Below are 24,142 nucleotides of genomic sequence, written 5' to 3' on the forward strand. Positions count from 1 at the left end.
CATGCCTGGTTCAGAGAACAGTAGCTATTCAACTCTGCTCCTTTCAGAAGACCAACATTTCTCCCTGAATCTTGGGTCTCTGTTCTCTCTCTCTCTCTCTCTCTCTCTCTTTTTTATATTGGTTAAAAACAAATAGCCATGTTTAAGTAGAGTAGCATTAAAAATTGACAAAATCATCCCTACTAATCCGCGTGATAGTGAATAGTCTCTATACTGCCCTGACATTTGAATTTCGTTGCAGACTTTTATCCTGAAATATTATTCTGCTCATTTCTCACTACCTCTCTTTTCAGTGGGAGATAATGCAGGACGCGCTTGAAACCATTTGAAGTGACTAAAGGTTTTGAGGGGTGGTTACTTCAGAAAAATTGGCATTTCAGAAAGACGTGTTCTTCCCTCGATCTCTGTTGATGTTTGAAGTCTTCAAAGTGTTGCTATGATCAGAGAAAAACATTTCTTGTGAAATAGTTCTCTCCAAGAATGCAGCGATTTGAGACTGGCTGGCTGTGGATTCAGATCGTCTGTTCTAGAAGAAGCAGTTTTCACAGAATTTGCTTCAGGCTGAGGTCTGGGGCTTGAAAGATTTACTGTCAGTTCAGAATATGTAAATATAAAATTAACCTGGCTTTAAAATAAGCTTCAAAGTCATTCCAAAATGCAGTATTTCTTAAGTTCTGCTTAGGCAGTACACTTTATAGTCCGCATTGCTCAGCAGTGACCCCATGCACGGTTTGTAGATTCTTCTTGCTGCCATTACGTGTGATTACATGTAAAATGGGTGCGAGGAGGGAGGACTGTCTGTTTTCTCAGTCAGTTGGTTTATTGTTTCCAGTCTACTTTTTGTGTAGAAAATTGTAGCTAAATATTTATCTCAAGGTGCTGAAGGTTTGACTTCAAAAGAAGTGTTAGTACCTACTGAACACTTCTGTGTGCTGCAAGGACGCTGAATGATTCTCATTAATTATCTCACTTCTTAAACTGTCCTTGCAAATATGGTTACTATCATCTCTTTTACACATGTGAAAACTGAGGCTTAAGGAGGTGACATAATCTGGCCATTTGGGTCTTAAGTGTCTGAGGCTGAACACTTTTGATGAAGAGCCCAGCTGCCTTCACCTTCATAAGTCTCCCATTTGAAAAAGCCTGACTAGGTTCCTTTCTACTCCAGACTTAGAGAAAAAGTCAGTAAAAATACATTCAACAAATAATGACAGGGGATTCTCTTGCAGCCTTGGCTATAGAAATTTTCCAGGTGCAACAAACGATAGGTGATGCCCATATTTCCAACCTAAGATCCCAAGAAGGTCTAGGGAAAAACCACTGTGTCGCTTAAACAGCTAATTGCTTGTGTCACTGGCACTTGCTACAAGTACAGAATGTAGGTATTATAAAAAAGCAAACAAACAGGACAGCGCCAGGTTAGGGTCAGTCTTACCCCATTTAGGGAAAACATGTGGAGACACAAGAAAATAAGGCCTTAGATGTTAGATTTCTAACTTGTGTGCTGATCTAACAAGTGACTTCCTTTCCCCTCAGCTTGGTTTCCCCACATATATATGAGTGGTTGGAATATTGGAATCCTGTGTGATTCAGTTCTTTTGTGATCCAGGAACCCCTTCTTAGGAAATGCACATGTAAAATTTTGCATATCATTTGGGGGTTTCATGAGCCCCTAAAGTCTCTAGGGGTTTCTAGACTTTGATTAGAACCCCCTGAATTGATTTGCATTTCATTTTAGTTCATGAACAGCAAAATTCTGTGGCTGTGCTGTATGAAGCACTTTTGTATTTAAAACCCTATGATAGGGGCACCTGGGTGGCTCAGTGGCTGAGTGTCTGCCTTTGGCTCAGGTGGTGATCCTAAGGTCCTGGGATTGAGTCCCTCATCGGGCTCCCCAGAGGGAGCCTGCTTCTCCCTCTGCCTATGTCTCTGCCTCTCTCTCTGTCTCTCGGTGTTCTCATGAATGAACAAATAAATAAAATCCTAAAAAAAAAAAAAACTCTATGATACACACTTGGTGGACTTTTGGTGGATTGGTGCTGTTTAAAGCACGTTTGTTCCACATTCTGGGGTATATGGAGGCGACAGGTTATACTGAGTTGATTAGAATTTCTGAAGTGGCAGCAGTGAAGCTGGGAGAAGAGTGGACTTGGCCTGTCAGACCTCGCTAATGTGGAAACTTTCTTAAATCTTTCAGTTTCTTCTTTTGTGAAAGGAATGAAGACTGTCATATGACTATGTGGCATTTAAGCAAAATGCCAGACGATGAGTCCTGTAGATAAACTGATGAATGGGAATGAGCCTGGCGAATGTTCATCATGTTTGCTTGTTGCTCAACTACAGCTTGGAGGATCGTAGAGGCTTATGGGTTCTTAGGAGGCACGGACCTGGCAAGTCAGAGAAACTGAACCTTGGTGAAAAAGTTCACGTGTAAGGAGAATCCATGGGATCTGGGGAGGCCACCTGAGAAAGGGAAATGAACTTGAAAATTGATACTGCTAAGGGAGGAAGTTGCGCTTAACATTTTTGGAAAGTCAGAAGTATTCATTGGACCTGTGATCTCCAAAAGTCTAGAGGAGCAGCGGAGAGGGTCTTGTGATGAAGGACACCTCCATCTGATAAATCTGACATCTAATCAGTGTTACCATACAGTTAGACTAGAATTCATTAATTAAAGCTGTGCTTGGAGCACTTACCCATTTGTTCACTTCTTCTTTCTATGTTACAGACAGGCATACAACACTTTTGGAGGGAGATGTATTTCATTTTTGCATGAGCCACATCCAGCAGGTTTCTGTGGCTGTTTGAGTTGTCTGGAGATCTTGGTATTTCTACTTCTGCTGTCTCCATTTCTTGAGCAACAGTTCTGTCCAGTGTCTTGGGTTTGGAAGAATTAAGTCTGTTTTACTCTTCTTGAAGATTAATTTCAATTTTCTTTTTACAAATTGTTATAATTCATGCATATTTTAAGCCACTTATGAAACTCCAGTCTTGTTCATGTCCAGTAAATAATGACTCTGTTTTGTTCTGTTCTTCTTTTCAGATCGAAGAGTTTCGAAGGCTGAGGACACATGTTAAGGGGGCAGAACTTGTGGAAGGCTGTGATGGGATTTTGGGAGACAATTTTAGACCTACTCAGCCACTTAGTGACAGAGTCATTAGAGCTGCCTTTCAGTAGTCAAAGAGAACAGGAACAAGACTGTCTTCATCTGGGTATGTGCAGATTATGTAAGGAAATGGGGCTCACAATTACATATACCTGTCATGCCAGAGTTATTCTCACGGTGATCCTGATAATTTAGCAGTATGAATGTACTTCATTTTGATAAAAGTGATGACACATTCTCAAGCCCTATTAATTACCAGTCAGGTGGCTTTAAAAGTTTCATGCAGTGTTGATAAAGAACCTACAATCCTTACGTTTTCCTACCAGAGCAGCCTTTAATTCTCATTTTGCTTTAATACTGGCCTTTATATGGTAGGGAGCCCCAAGGCAGAGAGGCAGCCCCTCTTTATTCAAGGTAAAGAGGTAAAGTCTTTGTTAGTACTCACCCCTGAAATGGCAGCGGTCACCTCCTGATGATTGAGGAACATAAGGAACATAAAGAAAGCCACTGGAGCCTCAGAGCTGACCCCTGTCTAATGCAGATTCGATCTATCTTCTTTATTAGGGTAGGTGAGGGTAGATCTGACATGTATTAAAATCCTTGTCCAACGGAAGTGTTTTTATTTGATCAAGAAGCACTTATTAGGTATGTGAGTATGGTACGTTTCTTTATTGACTGAAATATGATCTCTGCATTTTAATATATTGAATTCAATATATGTATACCTTCTCCCTAAAGAGCTAACAAAATAAAACACCACAGACATGGGAAAGATCAAATACGAATAAATGACTGGAAAATGAAATACTGGATTATTTCTTTACCTTGTGAATTGCCTAAGAGTGCATATAGGTCAGCACACATAGCTGGCCACCCACTGCTTTCCACTAGAGGAAAGCATCTGTTGGAAGTTACATAGGTATACAGGACAGAGCTTGGACTTGGTTTAATGGGTCTTGGTGAGTATGAGCTCACATACTGTATGAGTGGAACAGTATAGACTAGGAGTCACAGATGAATAGAAATCTCTGGCCTTGAGAGACTCACAGTCTCTTGAGCTAGACAGTTGACATGGGAATTTTAAAAGGTGACCATTTTGTCCATGTGTTCCCCAATCCATTTTTCTTGCTTCTCTATTATTACTATACCATATATACCCAGTACTCCATCCAAACTGTCTTTTTTTTTTTCATATGAATGTGCTTTGCTCATTCAGTCCTTCCCACCCCTTTTATTGCCTGTTAAAATCTTTGCTACCCTGTAGGCCCAACTCAAATACAGTTCTCAGCATGAATTCTCTTCTTCTCCCTTAAATTGTACCTCTCTAATCACACTGTCTCTTCCATTTAGCTATTTGTGTATTTCTTTCTGTGTTACGGTCAAGCTTTTAAAGGGTTGAAATCTGTAACTTTGAATCTGTCATGACACATCACACTTTGTGTCTTGAGTGTCTGCTGGTCAATTAGAAATTCTTCAGAGCTACACATAGTGTCTGTCAGCCAGCCACTGCTGGTCATTCCCTGACTCTCCATTTCTGAGCTAGCCAGTATGGTTCTTCCTCTTCAGATTTTGGAGATGGTGGGCAGCCCTGGTGGCTCGGCGGTTTAGTGCCACCTTCAGCCCAGGGTGTGATCCTGGGAGACCCAGGATCGAGTCCCATGTCAGCCTCCCTGCATGGAGCCTGCTTCTCCCTCTACCTGTGTCTCTGCCTCTCTCTCTCTCTCTCTCTATGTCTCTCATGAATGAATAAATAAAATCTTAAAAAAAAAAAAGATTTTGGAGATGGTGAGGGCCAGGCAAAGTTGCTTTGGTATGAATGAGAAGGGACTTTTAGTAATTCATATGTGGTAACGACAGAGAATCCAAGACTACTTTAAGCTAAGCCTTATAATGGAAGAACCAAATAATAAAATTATATTTGACCAAAAATCATTACTTGGTTGTGTGATTGGTTCGGGGTATCCAACGGTCAGAAGGACAGTTAAGGTCTCTGCTCTCAGAAAACGTAGAATCTAATGTGGGGAGCCTGACCATGGAAAAATAAATACTTCCAAAGCATTACAGCTACAACTTAGAAAGAGAAGAACAAAAATATGCAGTGAATGAGATTTCAGCTAGAGGGAATGTCTTTTGCAAAGATCCTGAGGGGCTATGCCCTGTAGAGGAGGTAAGAATTTGATGCATTGAGGTCAATGGGAAGCTCCTGTGAGTGTGGGATGTAGTAATCAAAGAGCCCGGGCTCTTATCTTGGAGGCCCTGTGAGCCACATTAAGGCATCTTTATTTTGCCATTAGTGCATTGAGAACCTATAAAGACTTCTGCTCTGGGGAGTGGCCTGATCTCATGTACGTTTTTAGTAGATCACAGTAGCTTTGGAATGAACAGATTGGATTATAATGGGCCAGGAGCAGGAGTAGGGAGATATTTTAGAAGTTTGTTGGGTAGCCAAGATGAAAGACAGAGAAGCTCAGATGTCAGAATAGGAGTGGTGGAGATGGGGAAAAGTTAAAATATGTTAAATAGACATTGAAAGTGATATTTAGGGGTGCCTAGGTGGCTCAGTCAGTTAAGCATCTGCCTCAGGTCATGACCCCGGGTCCAGGGATTGAGCCCTGTGTTGGGCTCCCTGCTGAGCTCCCTCTGTAAGCTCCCCGCCTCAAGCTCCCCCGGCTTGTATTCTTTCTCTTTGTCAAATAAATAAAATCTCTCTCTCTTTTTTTTCTTTTTTTAAAGAAAAAGTGATACCTAGTTAACAAATTGGATGATGGCAGAGAGGGATGGAAATCTCAGAGATAACCTCTGGGATTTGGGGGCTTTAGAAACTGTGTGGATGAAGTGCCATCATTGAATGACAGCAGGAAAGTGGGAGGAGACTTTTGGAAAGTTAAAGAGTTGAGTTGGAGGTTATTGAATGAGAGATGTCTGTCAATTAGTGGACCCATCGTGCAGCCAGCTGGAATTTCAAAAGTGGAGATCAGAAAGGAGGTCTGAACTGAATCTGGGAGTCATTGGCATGGAGATTATATATACATGTGTCATGTTCTAATGCTGCATGGGACCATCTCATTAAGCATTCACAAAATTTAATGTGAGACTTTATAGATAAGTTAATGGAAGCATGGAGAAGTTAGATCACTGGCCAAAATAATGCAGTCATAGAGCAGTAGAGCTGGAAATTGGACCCAGGCAGCCTGACTGGTAGAGCCCTTTTTCTTATCCACTGCCTGGCACAGGCCAGAGAGCATCAGCATGCTGACGGTGAGGTTGGTGTGATACGGGGGCATGCGTGTTGGCAACAGGCTGAAGTTGAGTGGGAAGGGAGGATGGGAAGAACCCTGCGATGACAGCTGTTGATGAGCTGGGTGGTAGGAGAGCAGAAGGCTGCAGCAGTGAGGGGGATAGGGAATTGAGGGACACTTTTCTTTCTTTTTTTAATTTAAAGATTTTTAAAAATTTTATTCATGAGAGAGAGAGAGGCAGAGACATAGGCAGAGGGAGAAGACAGAGGCAGAGACAGAGGGAGAGAAGGCAGAGACATCAGGCTCCCCGAGGGAGCCTGATGTGGGACTCAATCCCAGGATCCTGAGCCAAAGACAGAAGCTCAACCACTGAGCCACCCAGGCATCCCAGGACACTTCTTTTTGAAAAAACCCCACTAGCACTTGTCTGTATGTTGGGGTAATGAGCCAGTAGAGATGGGAAGTGATGAAGGTGCCATTTCTCAGAGAGATTAATCCTAGCAGTGAAGTCTCTAAAGACTTAGAAGGGGACAATCTGAAACATCTTGCTGGGTCAGTTGGAATAGCATGCACCTCTTGATCTGGGGATCTTGAGATGAGCCCCACATTGGGTGTAGAGATTACTAAAAAAGAAAGGCAACAAAATCCTGAGCAAATGTTAAGACTGCCTTTGTTATGAGAATGGTCACCTTCTGGGCTGTACTAGGAAGGGAAACGGGGTGGTTTATGGATTTAGTATTTCCATTACTTGCTTTTATTATTTCAGGAAGAATGGGGCTACAGCTAGGAGAGGTGACAGGAGGAGACAAGGGGGAGAGGGTGGGCTTGCAGTAGTGACCCAGTAGACCCAGTAGGAGGGGCAGGCGGGGAGGTGCAGTGAGGTTTGGTGAATGTGAATTTATTAATTCCTCCAGTCTGGGTTTAGTGTACTCTGTGAATATCAGTAACTGTAAATGACACTTTTTATGAAATCAGATTATTATCTTGAATTTTTGATCTATATCTAGTCCTAGACCAGAGTTGCCTTTCTCCAACTATCTAAATAACCATCACTCTTTTCTTTCTCTCCCACACATGCACACAGACTGAAATGTTGTGTTGGTGAGATGATGTGTATTTCAGATGCCTCATATTCTTTGTATGATAGGAAGATAGTGTATAATTTTTCAAAGCTTTAAATTATGATCTAGGTCTTTTAAAAGGAGAAGGATTTGTGTCCTTACCTTGGTGCCTGAGGTAACTTAAAAGGGGTCACTTTCCCCCAAATTTCCTAAGAACGATGCAGGAATTCTTTCAAAGGCAACTCCAGTTCTGACTTCATCCTTCTATGAACACATTTTTTGACCCTTTTATCTTGAAATGTGTAATACAAATCTAGTCATAGTTCTACATAAAAATTATATTGGGAAATCAGACTTATGGATGTGTGCTTTTTATTTGATATTTAATAATGCCCTAAGGCAGGTAATTCAAATTTTTATTAAAGTGAAATGATTTGACAGTCAGACTTTGAGTTTAATGCATGAATGTTTCATTTAAGCTCTTGGAACTCAAAAGGAAAAAAAAAATTCTGGTGGTTCTCTAAAAAAATGTTTAAAATAATTCAGATTTATTTTAGCTATGTCTTACTAAAATAACTTTAGTTTTTGGACTTAAAATGACTTTTTTCCCCTTTTTTTGCATGACATGTCTAGACATCTGGAGGACTTTGATAACCAAGACTTATTATTTCCATGAATAATCTGTGACTTTTTATATTACCATTTAAGAAGTGTGAAGTAAGGTTTTATACTTGTTTAAAGAACTAGGACATAACCCATCCAGGTGCTAGAAATTATTTAGTTTGGCAGCACTAGTTCAGATTTCTGGGAGCTAATGGACATGAAATGATCCTTTACCCATTGAATTTTCTGTGTGAAAACCAAATCTTAATAATAACAAACAAAAAACAAGTCCAAAATTTTGGTCCAGTTTATTTGTTACTCTCGGTATCTGAATATTGGTACTTATGTTCTGATGACATGATTACTTGCCTGTTTGTTTCATGAAGTATTAGCCCATTATTTAAAGCTTTTCTGACTGTTCAAAGACTTATCTGTTTCCCCTGTAACTCAAATATTGTTAAGCTGAACATGTGTACAATAACTATACTTGATTATAATTATTTATTTTCTGTAAAACCAATGCCACGGGGCTCTTTAAATAGTTTCCTTTCTTCCCCTCTTAAAAGGGGGGAAAAATCTAAGTATGCCCCCAAGTAAATTTGGGGAAAAAAATAAAACAGTAAAGGAAGAAGAAAAAAGAGGGTTATTAACTAAACAGCTCTGATAGATCCCTTTGTTAGGCTTGCCCTCATTTTTCTTTTTGGGTCTTTGAAGCCATCCTTGACTGTGTTGAACTCTCCCCACCCCCCTAATATACTTTTGCAATTAAAACTTTTTTTAGCTTTAATAACGCTATCGCAAGCGTCAGTTTCTTATCTGTTCTCTTTTATAACCTAAAGAGTTACAGGTTAGAAAAGGATAAGGCATTCTAGAAAAGGAGGGGGGGAGAGTGTCAACTCTGAATGACCAAGTAGGGAAAAGCTATTATCCTTCCCAAACAAATGGAAAGCTCAAAGCCATATTTTCAGTCAATAGAACTTGGACTTTCCCTCACTCTAATAATTTAACTTGATGCACAGCATTAGGGTGAGAAATGAAAACTCGATGTATATAGCTGTTTTCTATTTACTGTATCATATAGAATTTCTTGAAAATGGAATGGATTTCCTAAAGGATTTCAAAATGATTTCAGGAAAAGGCCAAAATATCAAGGGTGCTCAACCTATTATATTATGTTTTGATTATGTGATATAAAAATTGTTATTAACCCAAGAAGGAAAAACATCAAAGTTGTATAGGCATTTCTTCAAGATTACTCAACAAGGAAAATAATCACCACTTCTATATTTTTCCTTTTTTTTTTAATGTTTTAGAAATGTTAATGATTTGCTGTGGATAAAAATTGAAGAATGATTTAGTTTTTTTCTCCCTCTGAATTCAAACAAAATTGTTTTTGGGAAGAAGAAAAGAGAACATTTTATTTGTAGTCATGGGTCAACCTGTATGCTCAACATTCATATATCTGATATCTTAAATATGGTAGGTTTCACGATTTTAAACCTAGAGGCTATATTTTTCATAAGAAAATTACCAAGAGCAGGTTATCTTCTTTAAACATTTTCTCTTATGCCTTTGGCATCATGCCTTTGGTGCTCATTTTTGGTAATTTCCTCAAATCAATTTTTTAGCTTTAGTTATTAAGAAAACTAGTTCTTAAGAAAACCATATTCATAAAGAGGCACTCATTTCCATTTCCTCCTCGTTTATTTGCTGTCTATTCTCTCAAGTTTCTCTTTTTTTTTCATGATGTTTACAGAGATTTAGGAAAGCAGTCATCCTCAACCTGGGGAAGTATAAAAGTTCAGCACTCAAATGGACCTTCATGGAGGCCACTTACTGTTAAGAGTCCTCACAGCTCAGCCTGAGGCATGCTCTCTTTATAGGTCTTATCCATACCTACAGTTTCTATTCCCACCAAATGCAGATGACCCATGCATTTATAGGCCAAGACTAGGTCTCTGTATTAAGTTCTAGTGTTAAATACATATGACTTTTTCTTTGGATGTGTCAGAGACATCTTAAACTCAGTATATAAAAGAGTGAATTTATGATCTTGCTCCACAGAACTGGCTCTTTTCCAGTTTTCTTAGAAACACAAGTAATACTTGACAACTCTTTTCCTCACCTCACCTCACATTTCCAGTTTATCATCTGGTTTTGAGATTTGCCTTCTGATAACTCCCAAATCTGTCTCTGTGTCTCCATCCCCAACATCACATCCCATGAAGTTAGCCCTGTCTCTCACATAGACTGACACAAGAGCATCCCCCCTCTCTTCTACATAGGATTATTTTTTAAAGATTTATAAAAATAAAAGACCTGGATGATGTGGTGAAGTCAAACTTGTCTGTTAGCTGTGCTTGGTTGAAAAGAATACTGAATCCACCTATGAGTATAGGGGGATGGAGTGCTATGACTAATTGGCAGCATCTGCCATTGGAGTTTGATGATGGTATTGTAGTTTATTATTGCCATCCATAATGAAAGTTACTCTTCTTGGCATATGATTGAAATGTCCACTCTTAAGGTGCAGAGTCTCTTGAAAATGGGGTTTGGAAAACCTATCTGCATTAGATCTACTGATACTTAATATAGAAGCATGAGAGAATGACTGAAGTCTTTTTTTTTTAAATTTTTATTTATTTATGATAGTCACACACACACACACAGAGAGAGGCAAAGACACAGGCAGAGGGAGAAGCAGGCTCCATGCACTGGGAGCCCGACGTGGGATTCGATCCCGGGTCTCCAGGATCGCGCCCCGGGCCAAAGGCAGGCGCTAAACCGCTGCACCACCCAGGGATCCCTGAAGTCTTCTTTTTAATATTTTCATTTCTTTATGCAATAGTTATGGTCCTGATGATTATATATAGCAAATTTCTTACATTATAGCTAAACCTAGGGAATCTGAAATCTCAGCATGGAAATGAAATGGCATGAGGGTGAGGAAAGAATTATGGCATGATGATGTGGAGGAATCTACCCCAGACCTCTTTATTAGGGATAAAAGCCATCTCTTGAAGAAGGGAAAAGGGTAAAATAGAGAAGAAACCATGCAAGAGAAAGTTGGATATTGACATGACCCTCAAAGGGTGAGAAACAAGGATACCCAGGTGGCTCAGTGATTGAGTATCTGCCTTTGGCTGAGGGCATGATCCCAGAGTCCTGGGATTGAGTCCTACATCAGGCTCCCCATAGGGAGCATGATTCTTCCTCTGCCTATGTCTCTGCCTCTCTGTCTCTCTGTCTCTCATGAATAAATAAATAAAATCTTTTTTAAAAAATGTGAGAAACAACATATTTTAAAATATTTCTAGTAAAAATTTGCCATAAAAAGTTATTCATTTAACTGCAAGGTCTTGGATGTGTGTGTGTGTGTGTGTGTGTCTAAGTTTGCCTTATTTTTTTTGGCTATTTCAGTTTTAATTGGACAAACAGTACGGTTAAAACTTGTTTTGGTAACATATAAAGCTAAATAATCTAGATAATACCCAGTACCTTGGGCAGAACCTGATGTCTTTCTTAGGTGATGGGGAAGTTTCTCCAGTCAAGAAATTTGCCACTAGGTTGGTAACACATTCTCAAAATAAATTAGTTGTTAAAACAAGAAAACCACATTGGTTTTGTATAAGTCCATTTTCTATTACAATGTTTCTTTAACCCCCTTCAAAATTTCTGCATTTTTGTACTTTCAGTGGTTAGACACTCCTAAAGGTCTTTAGGGCTTGTCTACAGAAAATCTTTTTAGGACATCTTGGAAACACGGAGTTGAACTGAACCTTAATAAATTGCTTAATCCAGTCAGTCAACTGCCGGAAGAAGTCTTCAACTCAGTTATTTCAGATAGTTGGTCTCCTCATCTATATAAAGAAGCAAGCAAACCTTTGTTGTTGGAGAATATCTACTTCAGATTTTTTTTTTACTTCTGTATAATGCAAAAAGGGAAAAAAAACTCCTTATGAAATAGTCTCTCTATAACGTATTAACTGAATTTGGAATGCCATTTTGATACTAAAATTTTTATGGCTTGCCATAAATAAGTATTTTTTTGTTAATGTAACTAATTATATTCCAAGATTTGTATTTCTCTTCTTTTGGCAGCGTGTGAGAATTCCTATAACTTTTATGCTGCAGAGAAACTCATCTCGTTTTTTACAGATGTGAATGTTCATTCTGATTTTGGTACAACTAATGATTCTCTAATGGTATCTTTTCTTTAAAGAATGATTATATTTAGTGGGTTCCAACAATAAAATCACTGTAATGAGGAATAAAAGATTGTAAATAAGAATAACAATGTTATTAATCATCTAAATTAGTCAGTTATGGCACATTCCTGTACCTGAAATATTTCCATAGGAAATAATGCTAAAATCCACATTTACTTATAATTAGACATAATACAAACCTTCTCTCATTATAATAGTTGCCCAAATCCCAATTCAACTTAATTTCATTGACTTTGATTTCTAGACTAAAAGCATTAAGCTTGAACTAGTGAAAAATGTATAATATGTGCATTCAATTAAGAAGTAATTAGATACTCAATCACCCTTACAACACACCAGGGATTAGAGAAGAAGAAAGAAAAATGTGACTCACTGTAGTGTATAAAAGTTTTGTTAATTGGTTTACTGCTAATTGAGATTGAGAAAGTGTCAAAGTATCATAACATAGGTTTACTACTGAACAACCTTAAAAGCTAAGTTTAATATTTTATGATACTCTGATGCAGAATAATGTAGAAATTACCAAGCTGTATGATTTATCTTAGAGTTCTGATTAAAGTTTATGTATTCATTCTAAGTTACACATAATAGTGAGTAGTGGGAAGAAAAAGAGTGAGTGCTTTGTTATAGTTTGGACACGATGCTGTATTTTATGTCATTTAATCCCCACAAGGATCCTGTGAGGCCTGTGTTTTGATTGACATGTTAGAGATAAACTGAGGCTGAGAGAAGTTGAGTAACATACTCAAGGTCATAGTAAAGTGCAGAGCAGGGATTCAGACCCAGGTAGGTTTCACTGCAAACCCGGAGCTCTTGTCACTACAACCACATTTCAAATAACAAAGGGCAGAAAGTCATGTAGTCCTTGTATATATTTGCCTCCTTATCTTTTTCAGATAATTTCCTGGAAATGAGATTTCTGGGAAGAAAGGACACATATGTTTTCATATTTGGCAACATATTGCTAAATACAGGGTTATGATAATAAGGGTTATGCTAATGATGGAGGCTGGCTGGATCCCTGAGGACCCAGAGTGGCTCCTGCAGGACCAGCCAACCTAGTTTTTGGCTTAGCGCAGGATAGAAATCAAACTCGAGCCAAGAAGAAGTGAGAGCAGAGTATATTGGAGAAAGATTAAGTGCAGATTCACATGGAGTATCTGGGAAACTGGAAAAGGAGAAGAGAGGAGAGTGAATCTCATCTTTGCTTGGGGCCTGGTGTTTTTACTGGGGATTGTGGTCCAGTGCATATGTCTTCCCCGGCATCCAGGAACAAAGATGAGTGTTCAGGTGTCCCCCTTTAGTCCTGAATGCCCTGGAACCAGGGCTCTTGGTGAATCAGTGGTCTTGGAAAACGTTCATGATGACCCTGCTTGGTCACTCCTAAGATGTTATCTATTGTGCTGGAAGACTCCAAAGAAATCCCTAACTCCTTGACCTCTGCAAGGGTAGCATACATTAACTGTGTAGTGGGCAGGGGGAAGTATAGGGCTTAGTAAGAATAAAAGCAGGACAAGAGAAAAAAAATGCAGGTTTTTTTTGGTCCCTTTATGTATATCTGTATGTATGCTTGCACCACTGATTAAATATTTTATAGAAGGTCTTTCTGCCATTTTTTTAAATCACTCATATACTTTCTACCTCCTCCTCATCTTTTTCTTCCTCAATTTCTTGAAATGTGTTCATCTCCATCTACCTCTTGAAATTGCTGTGGCAAGACTCACCTTTGATTTCTTTCTTTTTCTGTTCATTGTTCCCATGTTTCTTAATGATACACGTTCATGACAGAAACTTCAAACAATATAGAACAAAATAAAGAAGCAGCAGCGATTTCTCAAACCCTCCTGTCAGTGACAGCTGTCACGAGCTCTGGGGTGCATGTGGAGGCCCCATTGCATAGTGGGGATGTTTCAGGTTCCATTTTGACTCCACCAAATTAGTGTGTGATCTTGGAAAAGTTACTAATTTCTCTAAGTTATTTTTTTTCATCAATTAAAAGATGTCCATAAGTACCTCATAGTGTGATTGTGAAGGTAAAATGAGAGGATATAATGTGCTTAACATGTTTTTGGTCTACATTGTAAGTATTCAGTGAAAACTTAGTCTTTTTTTTTTTTTGTCTTTTCGGTCTCTCTTTATACATTTATCTCCTATGGATATGTAGACATATAAAGTTCCCATAAGGAACTAAGGCTATTTTTCTTTTTCTTTTATTTTTTCTTAGAGATTTTATTTTATTTTTAAGTAATCTCTATACCCAGCATGGGGCTTGAACTTAGAACCCTGAGATCAAGAGTCACATGTTCTATCGACTGAGCCAGGCAGGTGGCCTGGAGAATCTGGTCATCGTCATCGTTGTTGTTGTTCCTAAGTAGGCCTACATCCAGTGCGGGGTTTGAACTCACAACCCTGAGATCAAGAGTTGCATGCCCTACCAATTGAGCCAGGCAGGTGCCCCAGGCTGTTTTTGTATCTGCTTACTAATGTATCTTTTTATGCCATTGAGTAGATCTATGCCATACTTATAAATGATTACCTTTTAAATAAGTTACCTTTAAGAATGTACCAAAATTTTACTGAGCTGTTCCTCTATTATTATACATTTAGGTTACTTACAGTATTTGATATCATCAATGCTACTGTGGTTGATTTATGAATCTATTTCCTTAAAATTCTTAGTAATGAGATTACTGCGTCAGAGAGTTTCAATTATAGTGTACGTGTGTGTGTGTATATATATATAGTATATAGTATGTATATGTATATATGCAAATTGCTCTTCACAGGAGTTATGTCCATTTATGCTTCCACTAACCATAGTTCTCCTCACCTTCACCAACATAACCTCTTTTCACATTTTTCATCCATACCCGTCTGACTAAAAGGAAAAAAATATGTTGCAGCATTAAATCCCTTGACTACTTGGTTCTATTCCTGAAGTCCCTTTCCTGTTCCATGGGTCCACCTATTCATGACCCACAGTGTTGGTGACATTAGTGTATGTTTCAGCATTTGGTGGGTCAATATCCCTTACTAGTCCCTTCAGCAGAATTTTTCTCGCTATGCACACAATTAATTCTTCCAGATAAACTGGAGGATCATTCTATCAAAAGGATGGAAATAAAGAGTAAAAGAAAGAGGGGGTGCAAAAAAGAGAGTTCAAGAAAAGAAAAAAACCCTGCCAGAATATTTCATTTGGATTGCATTGAATATATAGTATTCAGTATTTAGTATTGAATATTTCTATCACGGACCAATGCATAGGTCAGTATTTATTAAAATTTTTATGTTCTTCTTTCATTGGATGGCTCTCTCTTATCACTAGACTTACTACGGGATGTGCATTTGGGCTCTAGAATCAGCCTTGGGTGGGGAGCACGGCAGCGCCACCTGTTCCACGACTTGGGTAAATTTATGATACTCTATCAGCCTCAGTGTCCTCATCTATGAAGTAAAGATACTAAGAGTAATACCTCCTAGAAATGTGCAGGTGAAATGAAATAAGGTAGATGGGCAGCATGTGCTTAGCAGAGGGTTAGCGTTCAACAAATGTGAACTATTACTATTATTATTTTTTCTTTTTTTTTTACTATTATTATTGCTACTGCTGTCATTATCAATATTGACTAGTGCTATTTTCCATTATATTTTTCTATGGGTTAATATTCCTTCATTGATCAAATAATTGCTTAGGTTTGTCTTTGGCTTTTTTTTTTAAAGACTTTATTTATTTATTTATTTATTTATTTATTTATTTATTTGAGAGAGAGAGAGAGAGAGAGAGAGGCAGAGACACAGGCAGAGGGAGAAGCAGGCTCCACGAGGGGAGCCCGACGTGGGACTCTATCCCAGGTCTCCAGGATCACACCCTGGGCTGAAGGTGGCGCCAAACCGCTGAGCCACCCAGGCTGCCCTTGTCCTTGGCTTTCTTATCTAACCTTTCACATAGTTTCCAGTAACATTTTAGCTGATTATTTTGAATTTCCTAAGCAGACCATGATCACATATGTAAATAATGACAATCTTCTCCTTTCTAATTTCAGTACTTATTGCACCATAGAGTAATTTCAGAATAATGTCGAAGAATCTGGCACCCTTTTCTTATTTCTGATATGCTTTGACTTCTCTTTCCAAATACAGTGGCATTTTCCTCACTCTCTTTTCTTTGAATCTTCAGATGCATTGGACATTCCTGACCTCTTCCTTTCTCTTCATCTTTTCTCCCTTTACTTTCCTTCCTCATGACCTGATGTTGTTATCAATGGGTATGTTGGGGGGGGGAAGAAAAGGTGGCCATGCACCCTTTCTTGTCATAGAAGGACATTTATTTTTAACCTTCTGTTCTGTGTATGGTGTTATTCTAGGGGCTGTGTGAAAATATAAACATAATCAGACACAGACTCTCCCAGCCTAGAGTTGGGAGTAAATCAGGTACATGGCTAACTCCAAATTAAAGCAGCATGTGAAAACTTTCCCAAGAAGGTGTTCCTCTAATGTACAGGACAAAGAGACCATTCTGAAAGAGAATCCTCATGTCTGACATGTCCCTGTTTCTTTCTTTCTTTCTTTCTTTCTTTCTTTCTTTCTTTCTTTCTTTCTTTCTTCCTTCCTTCCTTCCTTCCTTCCTTCCTTCCTTCCTTCCTTCCTTCCTTCCTTCCTTCCTTTCTTTCTTTCTTTCTTTCTTTCTTTCTTTCTTTCTTTCTTTCTTTCTTTCTTTCTTTTTTCTTTCTTTCTCTTTCTTTCTTTCTTTCTTTTTTTTTTAAAGATTTATTTATTTATTTATTTATTTATTTATTTATTTATTTGAGAGAGGGAAGGAGAGCACAAGGGAGGGGAAGCAGAAGAAGAAGGAGCAGCAGGCTACCCACTGAACAGGGAGACTGATGCAGGGCTGGATCCCAGGATCTGGGATCATGACCGGAGTTGAAGGCAGACACCCAACCAACTAAGCCACCCAGGAACCCCCATATCCCTATTTCTTACAGGATTCTTTTTTTAAATATTTTATTTATTTATTCATGAGAGAGAGAGAGAGAGGCAGAGACGCAGGCAGAGGGAGAAGCAGGCTCCCTGTAGGGAGCCTGATGCAGGACTCGATCCCAGGACTCTGGGATCACACCCTCAGCTAAAGGCAGATGCTCAACCACTGAGCCACCCAGAGATCACCTCTTACAAGATTCTTATTTTGGACATTTTATCCTGAGTTATCTTAGTTAGAGAGGGAAACTTTAATGGGTTGTCAGTGAGCTGAGCCAGACTCACTAGAACTTAGGTCAGCCCTGGGACCTGCTGTGGCCTCTGAGAAGTAGAGCATGTGTGCATACGTATCTTTTTATTATTTTATTATTTGTTATCATTTCTTTTAATTTTAAATGTTTGTTTATTTTTGATAGCTTTTCAGGAAATTCTCCCAGTAGTGATTTGATTTGCACTCATTCCCATTCCCAAGGGTCTCTTCACAGAAAGTAATTTAAGGTTCAGAAAAAGTCACATGTGAAAGATAGCATCTGTTACAATTATAATGAAATAGCAGATGATTTAGAGGACTGCGTAGGACATGGCCATACTTCAGGTTCTCATTATTAACAGTGATTATTGTATAATAGAACATTCTTTTTTAGAGTTAAGCTTTCTTATTGTGTATACACACACACACACACACACACACACACACACACACACACATAAATGGGTATTTGGAGGAAGTCCCAAAGGGGAGTGAGTCAGCCTGATTACCTTGGTATATTGCAAGTCTTATTTCTTTTCTGATTAAGTTTATATTCTGATTATCAAGTAATGCAGTTTATGGTAGAAGCTTGAGAAAGTCCACAAATGTATAAAAAGGAACTTTTGTATCAAATAATGATAATCCATTGAACATGGGCAATTAATTTTGTTTCTACCACAAATTGCATTGAAATAACAGGAAAGTTTTTTTTTTTAAGTGCACAGACTTACAAGGAGAGAAGAAACAAAAGAGACAGTAGCAAAAACATTTTGGAAGCTGGAAGCAGATGGTTGTGAGGTAACAGATTTAGCAGATGTGAGGAATAAGCCTGTTTACGTGACAAAGTCAAAGTCTCAGGAATTGGTGGCAATGGATAATCTCTAGAAGTTGGAGTGAGAGGAGGCTGAAATCATATGTAGTGGCTAAAAGCTGATGAGGAGAGAGTCTCCCTATTAGGGGACATAGGAGCAATGGAGTATCAAGATACCTCACTGAAAAATAAGGTAATTAAATAACATCCTTATATCTTATGTTCTCTCCTCCCCCACTTGGCCTTCAGGACCCTGGCAGAAAGGCCTCTACTCTTTAGACAGGGGCATGGAAGGGTCTTTCTGGAGAATCTGAGCAACTCCAGGGACTTCTTTAATGAAATGGCCCAGCTGGTGCATTCTATGGTGAAGGCAGGACAGATGAATAAGTGCCTGCTCTGTGCTTAGAGCCTCCACTCTGGTTTTGTTTGTTGTTGCTTTAATAGCGGCCATTCCCATTCTTTTTTTTTATTACTTTTTAAAATTTAAATTCAATTTTCCAGCATATAGTATAACACCCAGTGCTAATCCCATCAAGTGCCCTCCTAAGCAATTGCACTACTGGGTATTTACCCAAGGATACTGATGTGGTCATTCCCATTCTTAGGTACAGTCAGTTAAGGACATTTGAAGAAGGTGGATAACATGTAAGAGCCCAAAACAAACTGAAGAAGACAAGATATAAGAAATAAATATTTAGGAAAAGAAAAACATTAAAAAAAGTGATCATTAATATCTTTAGAGAGGTAAAGGAAGAAACAGCAACCATGAAATGAGAATTGGATGTTATGAAGAAAAGGAATATTCTAAAAAGCTTTTGGAAATCGAAAACATGATAGCAAAAATGAAAACTTTTATGGTAGGATCAGAAGGCAGAACTTAAATCTCAAAGTAGAGCAAAAAAAAAAAAAAAAAAAAACAAAAACAGAGATTAAGAAAATTAAAGAAGCAGTCCAGAGGTCCATTATCTGAATAATAGGAAAACTCAGTATAGAGAACAGAGACAATGGAGGAGAGGTAGCAGCAACAAAATCATGTAAACATTTTCTCAGGACTCATGGACATACATTTACAGTTTGAAAAGACCTGTTGAATTTCCAGCACGGTTAATCAAAATACACCCGGTGTCACTGTGAAATTTCTAGACACTGAGGGAGGAATTACAGGGAGAAAAAAAAAATCAAAATCAAAGAACCTGGAATTTGAACTTCTAAATAAACATCAACACTGGAAGCTGAATGTCAAACATGAATTCTGAGGGAAAATTATACCTCACCTAGAGTTTTTTACCCAAACTTCAAGTAGTCATTTCTAAAATCAAGGTCATTGAAAATTATTTCCTAGGGAGTACTAGAAAATATACCTCACCAAAGTAGAGAGAACGGGTGGAGGATTCAAGAAACTGAGATCCAGCAAAGGAGATGCCTGAAATGACTGAGAAGTAGAGTTGTAGGAATAGAGGTTGTGAGTCCAGATGTGAGCAATGAGAAGGTTCTAGAACTTCCTCCAGAAAGATGAAATTGATAGACTGCATGATATGCCTTTAATGTCTTGAGAGTCAGATGGTTGGGAAGTAGTTTTGGATTGAATACATAGAAAACTATAGTGGAAAAAACCCAAGATAATTATTCACTCCAGAGAAAAAAAAAGTACAGAGAAAAAATGATACATTAGTACACACAATTCATCTCTGAATAATATTTACATTATCACAATAATAGAAATAATAGAAACTGATCCAGCCAAAATTCTATATAACCATATTGGAAAGTTAGAATGAAGGAAGGGTTTATATGCATGTAGGTGGTGTGTGTATGTGTGTAGGGTGTCTGACAGAAGGAAGAAGGGACTCCTCCTCATTCTCCATAGGGAAAGTCAACAATCCTAAAAATTGAATCACATTATTTAGCTCTATGGTGTTAATAAAATGATCAGTTAAAAGAGTTGAGGAAATAGGTGGCATAAGAGACAGGGGCCTGCTAGTTTTCATAAGAAACCTTTTAGAGCTCTTTAACCTATTATATGAATGTGTAATTTTGATACGGATTTTAAAAATTAAATAAAATTATATAATAAAGTTGCCACTGTCCTTTTGTTATATTTTTTAATGTATTTACATGCAAGTGCATACACACACATTTTTTGCAATGTTTGCTATGGTCAGATACTGCTTTGGACTTTGGGAACAGAGTGCAAATGAGATCAAATATAATTTCATCCCATAAAAACTTTCTCTGAAATTCTGAAAAGTAAATTTTGAACACATGCTATGGAAAATAATAGGCCATGGTGTAGTTCAATTTTCAGCTAGTAAAATGTTGTAAATCAGCTGAAATCCTCATTAGTAGCTCAGTTATGTGCCTGGGACTCACTGTTGTCATGTTTTATTTGTTGTCTCACTACAATCTCTATATGAACCCTATGAAGATTGTATCTGGTTCAGCTATCATCTGAAGCTCAGAAGGGGCAAGTAGGTTACCTAAAATCTGACAGAAAGTTTGTGGCAGCTGGGATTTGAACATCCATTTCTCTGATTCCAAATCCATATTCCAGGTTGTGATTGATTGAAATATTTCCCCAAGTAACTCAGTCTCTGCAGTGAACAAGGTCAAACATCCATTTTTGGGGGGAGCTAATAGAAAGATCATCCTCACAGTGCCTTATAGAGGAGAAAAAGTCCAGTAAGCATGGGACATTATTATCTTTACTTTCTTCTTAAGGGAGATTTTAGCAGAGTGAGTACTAAATTCACCAGGAGAGTCCACACTCTGATAGATTAGAATTCACTTGGCACCTGTTGAGAACCATTTACATCAGACCCTTAGAACCTCAGAATGAATGAGACACCAATGAGCATGTGCATCTGTTGCATTTTGGATGTACAGTGTTAAAATGCATTGGGCTAAGACTTGCATTTGTATGATTAGGGAGACTGCATATTAACTATCTTTTGTTTAATTGATGTTTGGAACCACGGTAGTTAAATTTTTAGAATGATTTCATATACTCTTAAAATGAAATTTCATTACTTTCATAAACTGGGAATATATGTGCCTGTAGACTAGCCTTTTCCAAATGTGTTCTGCAGAGCCAATAAGATAGCCATTAAGGTGTCTGTTAAGTCAAGAGCTGATTGTCAACAGAGTTGGGGATTCATAGATTTATTAGTCTCCTCTTGGAGATTTACAGTGCACATAAGCATGTCAAGACTCGGAGATGGTCTTGTATGGAAGAACCATATATTACTGTATTTGACCACGGTTTCCACAGATTTTTTAACATACTTTCATTTTTTTCCAACTGATTTTTAGTTATGCAGAACACATTTACAAAATGGGGGACTCCAGGTTATTTTTCTTTTGCAGAAAATGCTTACATCATGACCTTTAGGTTTATTTTAGCTTCAAAATGCTGTGGCCTCACAATTTTGGTCATCAGTTTCATGTGAGTCACCTTGAGTTACAATTTGCTTGGTTGTAATTGTCAAATATACACACAAAGTCCTATTTTTACCGTTAAAGTTCTGAGATTGTAAAGATTTGATTATGACTCAACTATCTTTGAAATGTAGTTTGGAAAAATATACCCCAGCATTACAAATACTTTCTAATAAATTGTTCCAGAAGTTGCCTGTATCTATATGTACACATGCATACATGGGCAGACACATGTATGTGTATGTGAAATATATCCACACACACACCACATGTGGCCATTTTTCAAGTACTCTGTTATGTCCCTCTTTATTCAGGAAAAGTCATTTAATTGCTTCAGTGAATATCCTTACATATAAAATCTTTGTATGATGGATGGTTCTATCTGTATGATAAGCTTCTAGGAATATAATTTCAGGTCAGAGAATATATGCATCTGAATTTTAATAGGTATTTATTGTCCAAAGGATTGGACAGTTCCCATGCAGCAACTGTATGAAAGTTGGATTTGCCACTCCCATCGTTGGCAACATGAATAGATGTTCTTGAACTAAAATCTTAGCAGATTTTGTTTTCCTAAATGGGAAATGCACTATCTCAAAAAAGCTCATTGTTTCATGTATTATTTTGTATTTATTATTTATCCATGTATTTAGTAGGACTGCAAAGTTATTTGGGGGGGGGCAAGAAGAAGTCTGTGTGCAAGCAGTTACCATCTGTGATTAATACACATGAAATTAATGACAATAATTTAAAACTTAATTTTATCCTTAAACATGTTCCATACATTTTTTGTTCAGCTTAAGCATTGCCTTCAGTTGAAAACACTCAGTTCTGTGAAATTTTGCCCTAGTAGCTTCTGCCACAGAAATAAAATGATGGCAGAGTTTATGGAAAAAACGCAGAGATTACAAACTTGAGTGTGAAGATATTTTTGAAATTTCCACATTGTCTTATGAAATCTTTGGTTTTCACTGTCTCTTGTTGGACTGCAAGAAAGCCTTTTCAGTTGGCTATGAAGGGATGTCAGTAACATAATTGATTCATTCTCTTTGCCTCAAGGAGGAAGACAATGATTCCACAGTGCCCTTCGATGAGAAACGGAAACTTTTGAGCTGCAGCTTCAGTTTATCCTCAAAGCCTGCATTGTTTGTCTTCATCTAATCCAGCTTTGATGGACATCTGTGACAGTTGCCTGTACACTTGCTCTAATGAAATATTAGAAATGGCTGTACATTCAAAGGAAACCCAATATTCTATATCCACACCACTACTGCTAGGATTCAGATTTTGCACATACTGTTTATTGCTTATGTGTAGAAGAAATGAAACTGGTTTTCAGAGTTGTTATTAATATGAATATATATCATGTATTAATACTGAGACAGGAAAAATACATTCCCAGTGTTAGCGATCCTTCATTTCCTGTCTCCAAGAGAAAAATTCACTCATTTGGAGAATAATGTAATTCTTGATAATAAATAAGAGTTTTGATCAGGAACAGCATATGACTTGAAAATGGAATGTGAAAGATTAGTAAAAATCGTATCTCATGTTGTTTTTCAGCCCTCATACCACAATTAATGTCAGGCTGGTTATTATGCAAAAGAATTTGGGAGTTAATGCAAGAACAAAATCACTTTATATATTTCTCAAAGGATCAAACTGAATGTATGAATCTAATTGTATTTATTTGACATATTAGAAGCTCTGGTTTCTAGGAGTTTGAGAAAGGCATAAAAATTGGAGAAAAAATAAGTGGGTACAACATACCAGAAATGCTTTATTTTCCATGATAGTAACATAAATTGAATAGTAACCTATAATAATTTAGTGCTGTACATTTTGTAAGACCTTAAAATATTTTATTCTATGGAGTTTACTTTAGTATATTGAGACCTTGCTTTCTAAGATAACAATATCTTTAGTTTAATTAATTTTAAGTGCTACTGGCAAATGTAAGCATATGCTTAGAAGCAGTTAGATGTGACAGAATGAGATAATTTATGTAAAGCAGTAGAGTGGCACAAAGCAAGTACTTAATAAATGTTATTTGTTGTTATACTTATTGTTCTAAAACTAAAGACTTCGTAGTCCTAATTTGGAGGGATTTTGTGATGCAAAATGTTTTAAGTTAGAGATAACACAGGTACAATAAGTATGTGTTGTGAGATTTTACATGTGTTGGGTAGAGGCTGTAATAATGAAAGCATTAAACACAAATAAAAAGGACACCAAGTATCCCTGAAAATAGCAGCAAAGGAAGATCCTGGTAGAGCCTTGAGCAGGGAGAGAAAGGACTGGCATGGTAGCAGAGTGAGGAAAAGCAGGGGCTTGCAAAGGTTTGGGGTCTGCCCTTAGCCCTGGATCACGAGGGCAGCATTGGGCAGAGCCCCTGAGAAGCGGAGAGAAGCCCTGGATTCATCCTTTCCA

General features: G+C 37.9%; 1 protein-coding gene across 2 annotated transcripts in view; it reads left to right on the forward strand.

Annotated features, from left to right (window-relative positions):
- Nucleotides 1-23,793, forward strand: part of CA8 (carbonic anhydrase 8) — an 85,275-nt gene extending 61,482 nt beyond the window's left edge. For both annotated transcript variants that reach the window (XM_072804535.1, XM_072804536.1), the window contains exons 8-9: nt 3,044-3,213; nt 22,772-23,793. In XM_072804535.1, coding sequence (XP_072660636.1) covers nt 3,044-3,178 — 135 coding nt within the window. In that variant the 3' untranslated portion in view covers nt 3,179-3,213; nt 22,772-23,793. The remainder of the gene's footprint in view (nt 1-3,043; nt 3,214-22,771) is intronic.
- The last annotated feature ends 349 nt before the right edge of the window (nt 23,794-24,142 follow it).

Source organism: Canis lupus, chromosome 28, assembly GCF_048164855.1.
Source record: "Canis lupus baileyi chromosome 28, mCanLup2.hap1, whole genome shotgun sequence".
In the NCBI taxonomy this organism is placed as follows: Eukaryota; Metazoa; Chordata; class Mammalia; order Carnivora; family Canidae; genus Canis; species Canis lupus.